The sequence below is a fragment of the Atta cephalotes genome (genome assembly GCF_000143395.1).
Source record: "Atta cephalotes unplaced genomic scaffold scaffold00009, whole genome shotgun sequence".
Classification (NCBI taxonomy): Eukaryota; Metazoa; Arthropoda; class Insecta; order Hymenoptera; family Formicidae; genus Atta; species Atta cephalotes.
This window is the reverse complement of record NW_012130073.1, coordinates 6,978,583-6,988,529: the sequence shown is the minus strand read 5'-3', so window position 1 is coordinate 6,988,529 and position 9,947 is coordinate 6,978,583. Positions and strand designations below refer to the sequence as shown.

At 28.4% G+C, this 9,947-nt stretch overlaps 1 protein-coding gene across 1 annotated transcript; it reads left to right on the top strand.

The window, feature by feature from the left end:
- Positions 1–3,607: 3,607 nt before the first annotated feature.
- On the top strand, positions 3,608–8,873 carry LOC105627599 (lipid storage droplets surface-binding protein 1). The gene is made up of 7 exons (XM_012208878.1): positions 3,608–3,736; positions 3,991–4,176; positions 4,455–4,671; positions 5,986–6,155; positions 7,867–8,124; positions 8,447–8,548; positions 8,745–8,873. The coding sequence occupies exons 1-7, from the start codon at positions 3,608–3,610 to the stop codon at positions 8,871–8,873; spliced, it is 1,191 nt and encodes a 396-aa protein (XP_012064268.1).
- The last annotated feature ends 1,074 nt before the right edge of the window (positions 8,874–9,947 follow it).

Here is a 9,947-nt window from a genome sequence, read left to right as displayed (position 1 = left end):
GCGCGGCCTCATGTGTCTTTGATAACTTGACAAAAGTTATTGGAACTCGATTGGGATGTTCTATCCCATCCACCATATTCACTACACCTCGCGTCTGATTTCCACCTATTTCGATTATTACAAAATTCCTTTAATGGAAAAAAGCTTCAACTCTTTGGTCGAGGTGAAAAATCACTTAAAAAAGTTTTTTTCGTTGAAAAACCTGAGAGATTCTGGAAGGACGGAATTTTCAAGTCTGAAAGATGGAGAAAGGTTGTAGAACAGAATGGCACCTATATAATTTAATAAATGTATATTAAAATTTAAATTTTCTGCGTTTCAATTTTCCTTCAAAATCGGCACGAACTTTCCGGACAACCCAATAGAATGACATCACATTTAACATCATATAGTGCATTGAGTTTTATTCCTTTCATATTTGATAATTTATATGAAGACAAGGAAATTGTCTCGATTTGTTATATTCTTCTTGCTGAGAACATTTTAAACATATATCAGCGATTGTTGAATATATTTAAAGAATTAGATTAGACAAGAATAATTTCATCCAATAAATAAAATCAGGGTTATTAGACAAGATAAGCACAAATTAGCAATAAATAAATTTATAACATGGACATATTTATCTTTGTAAAGACAAAATTGCAAAGTGGACTTTGCATAATAATTAAGAGCGTCTGCCCGAGATAATTTCGAGTTTTTCATAGTTGCTTTTTGCTTGATTCATTTTTGCGAGCTGTCTAACGTCTGGGGCAATAATCCATGATGTCTTACATTTAACCAACGCACCAAGTTTGACGTGATATCCTCTATAGAATGAGAATAAACAAATAAAGGAGCTATTATAGAATGATAGCTATTATAGAATGAATTATTAAATTACATTATATTAGGTACATTATATTAGGTTGGGAAAAAGTTCGTGGCGTTTTTTTAATGTCATCTAACGGGAAAAACGCCACGAACTTTTTCTCACATTTAATATATTTATACAAATTTGTTATCTAAATTATGGTAAAAAATAATGATACAAGTCAAATTAAAAAATCATTAAAAAATTGGATTTGAAAGTTGATTGATACCTCAAATATCGTTGTTAATAATGTATGTATGTCGCAATATTTTATTGATAAGAGGTACAATAATAATTTAAATATAGCTTGGAAGAATTTGAAAGTTCAATAAAAGTGATCGATTTGATAAAAATAAAATAAACATTCTTATAAATTCGTAATTATGACACAATTATCAATAAGAATTTTGAAGAAAAGGGGAACATTCAAAACATTAAGCAATCAAGAATAATATCTCCTTTCAAAAAATAGTAACATAGAATTAAAATTTCGCCAACCGCCTGCCCATTTTATTTGCAAATACGAAATCCATTTCATATAAAATTGATTCAGTGTCTACGTCTTTTTCCGATTTCCACGTACAGAGATGCGCATAGAAAAAGATTTGTATTCGTGCGTCATTAACGTCGTATTCATATATAATCGATGTGTCATAGGTCAAACCGATGAGATATCCATTTGTAGTCTTCGTCGAGCAGTCAACGGCGCGTTCTGCGGTCGAAACGCTGAGTTTTCTTCGTTCATCCGATAGCAGATTCGGACGCGATTGGCCCAGTACACGATATTCAGAACCCGTAGTTTTCCCCCGTTTCATCTCGCCTTTGCTCTTAGGTAAGAATTTTCGTCGTATGAATATTCATTTCCACTGATTTATTCCGAATTGATAATTTGTATATACTCATGCATGCGTGCATATTTATATGTGCACAAGCATATGTATATGAGTATTTGAATGTGGTTGTATAGCTGATTATACAGTTGAACCGAGAGCGAAATAAAAAAGAGGAAAGGGTAATACAATCTTTGTGCGAAATCAGCAATTAGTAGTGATTGACTTGAAGTGTGAGGAAAGAAACAGCGAAAGATAAAAATGTGAGTAATACGCAATTGAATTTTTCGCATTGAGTCTACGTAAATACTTTGACGCTTAACAAATATGATTGATGATTTATAGTTGCGATAGATCACATTAAGATTTAATTGGAGACGAAATTACGACAATATAATCATTAAATAGAATATCTCAAGGGAAATAAATAACAAATTAAATATCATTAAATAGGTGAGAGAAATATTTGTTACTTTCCTAGATATAGCAAGATGACGTTATTTGTTCTGATTTTGATATCAAATAATATCAGCTTGCTAATTATAGACTACCTGCAGGTGTACAAATTATTTAAAACAAAATGTAATAAATATATCGATACAAGAGCAAAAATATTAGGTGTGGGAAAAAGTTCGTGGCGTTTTTTTAACTGCTATCTAACGATACGGAACGCCACGAATTTTTTCTCATAATATAATCTTTCTCATAATATAATTAATATAATCTCACAGATGAGTAGTAGACAGTACAGATGCAATGTTCCATATATGCACACGAAGAAAGTTTGATCTCTGCGAGAAAGTCAGAATATCCGTCGGCATAATCGCTTATAGGGAAATTTCACCGGAGGGAGTTTCCTTCTCACTTCGATTGTCCTCAACAGTGAACTACAGGTGAAAGTCCTGTTGAGAGTTCTAATGGAATAGCGACGAGTTTAATAAATTTCTTCTCTCATCCTATTATCAGCGAATCGTGCTAATCTAATAGTATTTCATCCACTTGAGAGAAGATTATTTGATGCGTGCAAAACAGTTATATATATTGCCTCGATAATTAACCACAAAACAAAATCTTTATTACTATCCCCTCCCGCTATGATCTCCCTTATCAGTTCACAGATGGATGCTAAATGAATCGTTTCTTTTGAGTGACATATGGCGTCGTTTAGAGAAGAACATTTAGAGAAGAAAACGTGTTTTTCCATGTACTGATGTTTTAGCGATAATCTTTTCTTTATTAGCCACAATTAGAAGGGAAGAGAGTACTTATCCATAAATATGAGATTTTCTTTCTTAAATTAAATGAAAAAAAAGGGAGAGAGAGATTATTTGATCGAAGCGCTGCGTAAATTATTTTAAATAGTATGCTATTTTATAAAATTATAATACATGGAGAGAAATATACTACAATACAATTAATAAATATATATTAATTGCTTACATGATGCAATTGCTTGCATATTAACATTGCATGATATTAAGAACTTATTACAAAATACAAATACACTTACGTCCGAAGAAATTAAATATGTATGACTTAATGTCAATCGTTTTAATAAGCCATGTTTTTCAGCTGTTTTCGAGCAATTTTTTAACATATATGAATTTATGAATATTAATTAAAGAATTTTTTAAAGAATAAATGCATGATTAATCAGAATTTTTTTCTTTCAAGAAAATGTGTATGTAAGATAGATAAAATAAAAATATCTGAGATTGTTTTAAGAAACTGAAAAAGGTTCTTTTAGAATTAAAAAAAATATTTTTTTTTAATATTCGGCAATTGTAAACTGTGGAAATTGCTTACAATATTAAAATACACACATTAAAATACGCTAGATTATAAGCAGATTATTATTGAGTTAATGATTTTTTTTTTTATAATCCAGCAATTTAACTTTTTAATTGCAGCAACTATTTTCCATATGGGGGAAACAAATGCGAAAAGGCGGCATTCGGATTTGCCGCATTTTAAATCTGTGACTAAGCTCTCCAGTCTTCCTATCATAGAAAGCGGTATATACATCGCTAATAATGTGTATACCAGAATAAAGGTACATTCAAAATAAAGATTTAAATTCTAATATAATACAAAATGTCGCTCATCATGCCATTAGAAAAATGATAAATTTTGTTTTCATTTATTCAAACAAAATACGACATTTGCAGAAATCTTAAATGACAACAATAAAAAATATAAGTGCAATCAAATAATTCTATTTTCAAGTTAATTATCATTTAATCATTGTTTTCACATTCATTTTTTTCAGTAAGTTTTTTTAATAATTTAAACTGTTTCTTTCTTTAGCGTTCGAATTCTTTAATGAATTGGAGTTTAGATACAGCGGAGCAGTCATTAGCGATTGCTACGGCAAAGGCAAGACCAGTAATTGTTGCACTTAATAGACCCATTATGACAATTGATCAATTATTGTACAAAGGTATCGACATCGTTGAGCAGAAAGTACCGGCAGTGCAACTTCCTCCTCATGTTGTAAATTTACAAATCTTTTTTATATGACAATATGCGAAATTTATATGGAGATATATACATATCCTTGCAAATATATTCGTAAAGTAGAGCATAATTACACATTTATATTAATATACAAATAATACAATTAAAAGAATATTTATTTTCTATTAATATTATAAATTCAACTTAAACAGAAAAATGAATTTTGTGGAAATCAATTAAATTGATTGGTTTATCTCGTGTAGATTAATAATCTTGATAAAATAGTTGCAAATTAATCTTGTTTCATGCTCTAGATATATTTAAATACGCGAGACTATGTAAATAAGAAAATTGTTAAACCGGTTCTAATACGTGCCGGAAATGTTAAGCAAATCGGTAGTCAAGCTGCCAACGCTGCTGCTGATAGATTGGACGGTGCGCTGACAATTGCGGACGAATATATGGATCGTTACTTACCAGGAGATTCAACTGATAAAGATTCAGCTAATAAACATCAAACTGATAAAGATGGTAAATATAATAGGATTAGATTTTGTAAGCATTTTAAGAAAACATTTTAAGAAAATATTTCTTGTATAGGATGGAAAAAACTTTGTTTCTATCATTTGATAAGTTTGTTGTTTTATATATTTTGATATAAAAGTTAATTATTTTAATGTAAATATGGAAATAGTAGGGTGAGTGTTTATATTACTCAATCAATACTCATATTAACTTTCAATAGAATAATGTGGACATTCCTAAGTAATGTGAGCTAAAAAAATTTTTTTGAAAGAAATTATGTGCAAAAATAAAAGATCGTGTTATTGATTTTTATGTGCGCAGCTTCTTTGACATCCTAAAATGAAATTATCAGGTATCTATAACATACAATATATTATTTATCCACTCATATAACATTCAAATCTATTAATACCGAATATATACTTTACACTTAAAATAACTTTCATAATTAATAATATTTAATTTTTTTAAATTAGAATTCTATGTGAATTAAAGTTCAAAGTGGTAATTTAAATAACATAAAATACCTTATCTTTCAATTTGTGAAAATTGATAACAGACTTATGCATGTTCATAATAGACAACCTGCTCATAGGATGCTCATAATGTATCCTATTCGACTATATTTACAAATCAATAATGATTTAGAAGTTTGTGAGATTAGACTGAATATTCTTTACGAATACTGACATATAGAACAAGATATTCTATCTTAATATAGGAAAATAACGAATTAAATATCAACAACATAATGATTATTTAATTTGGATTTATAAATTTCTGAAATAAATAAAATTTGTTTAAATTCCAAAGTATATTGAGAAAAAAATATGTTGTGAAGATTTTTTCAGTTTTCAGCAAATTACTATTGTAGTATCAAATACTCATAGCAAAAATAAATGGTGCTTATCTTACTTGCAATGCTCATAATGCAATGCACTTACATCTACTTTATAATTCAGATTTTTTAAATTTTATAAAATTTTGTGTATGTAATAATATTATATTATATTTTTTAATCATAGAATTGAATTTTGTTCAAAAGGCGATATCATAGTCCATTCTCATTTTAAAATCGTCTTAAGTAATGTCTTAAACTGCTAACACGTAAGATTCTCTGATTGATTTATAACATCTTAATACTATACTTTAAGAATGATCTTATATGAGATCCGACTATACTATAAATATCGATCAAAAATAATTCATTTTATGTATATTATACATATTATACGTATATATATGAAATATTATTTTATACATGATTAAAGCGTGTGACAGTAAAAATAAGTGTTAAATGTTTGGGAATTCGTGTTTTAGAAGTCAGTTCCAATAAAACCATGAGCAAAACGATACGAACGATTAAACATGGCGCGAGGTTCTCGCGAAACCTACAAAGAAGATTAACGCAACGCACTTTAGCCGAGGCGCGCGCACTCAAACAGCAAGGAACAGAGTGCGTCCATGTTCTTATATATGTCGTGGAATTGGTAAGGCTCGAGATTTAATCGATTTATCATTCATCAACATACTCATACACAGTTTAATTATTAAAATGTGCACATGTATAATACATTCAGATATCGTCTACATCTTGCTAATCCTTATAATATTATGATAAAATTATTTAGCTTTTGATGCATTATATTTTATATCGTATAGATTCATAACATATATAGATAGGGGAAAGTGGGGGAACTGTGCGTAGGGAAATGTAGGGAAATTTATTGCCCTGGAATTTTCAAAGTTTAAAGTGATATAAATTTAGAAATAGAGACTATAAATATTTTTCTACATTACGTACATTAGTCATATCGAACGGATTTTCATTTAATAAGATTGTATTTAATCAAAAAAACGAAAAAGCGAAAAAAATCTCGAGTAATTGTGCGCATGGATTGGGTAATTATGCTTAAAACAAAAGTCGTACGAAATGAATTGTGGAATGTTGACAAAGAAATCAGAAAATATATTTATTATAAATATATTTTAAATATACTAAGAAAATATATTTAAAAAAAAATACATATTAATAAATGCACATAAATCTTAGCAAAATGAAATGGCAAAATAAAATAATAATGCCAAGCAGGAACGAAAAAATTAGTGTTATAATCATACAGTATATAGAAGATGAGTAATTGTGCGCATTTCAAAACACTTGCGCACAGTTGCCTGCTGCTACTCGATATGAAATACGATTACTTCAACAATCTTTCTAATCAAACTTCATAAATAACAAGTGAAAAGGTGCACGTACTTTAATAACGTATGCAAACAAATAAATTAAAAATACGGACATATCTTATTTTCTGAATGTTAAAATAACAAGAAAAGAGTCACTTTTTTGTATTTCTCTGGCCAGCAATATATTTATGTATATTACGTATCTTTTCTAGTTATATTTTAAGAGGAGGCTTTCTGCATAAAAATTTCACGGTGATGTCTTCATCTATTGGAAAAATACCAAAGCATGCGCACAATTACCCGCTGCGCACAATTCCCCTACATTTTTAAATTTTTTAATAGTAACATATTTATTATAAATGATTAGAAAGATGTTTGTGCAAAATAATCGCTGACAAAAAAAATATTACTGTAGCTATGAGATACTAAATAAGACATCTTACATATATATTTTATGTCTGAAAAAATAATAACTATAAACATTTATGATAAGTTACTTACAATTCTTCCTTAAAAACAAGGTTTGCATACATCGTGAGACATATTTTTCCATTGCGAGATTGTTTTGAGATTCTAGGAAAATCATTTTAATGTGGGTCACAATAGAACGTAAAAATTTATACTTTTATAAAATGTGTGAATATATATTAAGATATTCGAACTTTGCCATTTATAGCTTTTTGTATTTTAAATTTAGAACTGTTTATACAAATATCTATATAAATATCTATAAATGGATTCGATAAGAAAGTTTTGATGAGAATAACTTCGGAGATAGGTACATGATCGAGATCACAAGAACATTCACTGATCTTCGCATAATAAATATTTACAAATACACACAGATCATACAAATGAAAAGAAATTCAAATATTAAATATCAATATAAATACTTACTACGACATGAACATTGAATTTCCTCGTTATTTCGATATAATCATGTGCCTATTTCAAAACTGTTCAAAACGCGAACTTAATATATCGAACGAGTATCAATTTTTAATGTATGCGTAGATAGTCACGGATCCAAAATTAGCTATGCAAAAAGCAAAAGCGTTATGGGGTTCATTGAGTCAACCCGAGCCTGAAAATCAGGCGCGTCCAGAAACGCTCGAACAGTTCCTCGTGCTTTTGACGCGCGAATCCACACGGCGCATAGTGCATCTAGTGAATGGTACGATGGCATTGGCAGCGAGAACTCCAAGGCATTTAAGTCATCTACTTGCCCAGCTTTCTCATCAATTACTTGACATCGCAAATGCTTCATTGCAGGTTACATCAACTTCACTGATCCGGCTTGATTTGTCACATTTATATAACGCAATCAATATAAAGAGAATATTTTTAATGCATAATTATAAAAATTGTGAAAGGATATACTTTTTCTTAATCGCACATGTTGATCAAATTAAGAAAAATGATTTAAAGAATAAGATATACGCATGAAATAAATAAAATACACGTATTACTTTTATAAATAAAATATATTTTCAATCAGTGCTTATTTTTAAAAAATACAATTTAACGCGTGTAAATAAATGTTTTTATATTTATTTTAATAATGGTTTTATTCTGTGCATATTATATTTTGCAGATGATACCTGCGCTTATAGGTAAGAGCAATACGGTAAAAGAACAAATATCTATTATACGCTCTGGTATTGAAAAACTGAATTCAACTGTAAATTTAATGTTGGTAAGTATGCATTTGTAATTATTTGAAATTATAGATACATTATTTAAAGAAAATATAAAAAGCTTATGAAAATATTTATATTGATATAAATCTCAATTTTCTTTTTACCATCTTGATAAATCAGTTATCGGAAGATGTTTTTAAATTAAGCAAATATCTTTTCATCGCAGTATATACAATAATAATTTTCTTGCAGGAAAAATTTGCTACATTTTTGGCTGGTCGCCCTAGCCCTCAAAAGACATCACACACGCAAAACCCTGAGCAGAATCACAACAATCACACGTCAGAGACTTCCGATCCTCCAACAAACGGTATCGAGTAACAAGTCTTGCCTGAAAACTGCTACGTGCGAGTTTCTTTCCCCTTCTGGTATGGTTTTCAATTACAAGGTCAAAGACACGAGGATAGAAATTGCATCGCTGCTTATTGATTAGCATAACATCTTATCGATCGCGATTAACATTATTTTTTAGGATTTTGTATTCGTGACACAACACGTAATAAAACAACAAAATATATTTTATCAATGGCACAATGTACTCGTGCTATTTTCAATTTACTTCTTAAGTTAGTCATTAGTCAAAACTAACATCTACGATAATTAAATGTAAGTGAAGAAATAAAGAACCGTTTTAATTGCGACATCACATAAATTTGTATTTATTTTTTTTCCTATTTATTTTTAAAGCAATAAAAATTGTATATTTAAAAAATAAAACTTAATTAAATACAATTAATCAATTTTGATGATTTGAATGAAAATGATTTTTAGATTCTTATAACAATATCTTTGAGAATTTTTGTTTATATTTCTACATTTTTATTTATCAATGTAAATATTCTTTATTTCTCAATTTTGTGCGATCACATAAAAAATATATGTTAAAGAAAGTATTATATGTATATTGAAAGTACACTTATACATTAAAAACATATATTATTAAACATATTTCGTGTGTTATAAATCAGATAAATCTATTATTTATTATCGTTTAAAATATTAAATCATGGACTTTAATATTTAGATGAAAACGTGACGTCTACTAACATCCCGTCAGTACTACGCTCTCTTCAAATTTCTTTCAATAGTGAAAGTAGAGAAATCCTCAGGTTACAGAACTTCTAAATCTATCATTCTGTGTCTCAAGTAAGTTGCAATATACAATTTCAACTTATATCAGCAGATAAAGCAGATAAAAAATGCCGATTATTTTTTTATTAAATACTAATATTGAAATAATGTACCAGTGTATACATTAATTTTAAAAAGTATTATTTATTATTATATTTTTTATTTAGGTCTTATTTATAACTTTAACTTAATAATTTTGAAGAATATTGAGAAGCTAATATAAAATTATTTATTTTCTATGTATATATATATATATATATATAC

What these genes read in the sequence shown, in the direction of transcription:
- LOC105627599 (XM_012208878.1), top strand. Translation starts at nt 3,608, where the DNA reads ATGGGGGAAACAAATGCGAAAAGGCGGCATTCGGATTTGCCGCATTTT. An exon ending in TGCAACTTCCTCCTCATGTT is followed by an intron (nt 4,177 to 4,454) that starts GTAAATTTACAA and finishes TTCATGCTCTAG; the next exon opens with ATATATTTAAATACGCGAGA. An exon ending in CAACTGTAAATTTAATGTTG is followed by an intron (nt 8,549 to 8,744) that starts GTAAGTATGCAT and finishes ATTTTCTTGCAG; the next exon opens with GAAAAATTTGCTACATTTTT.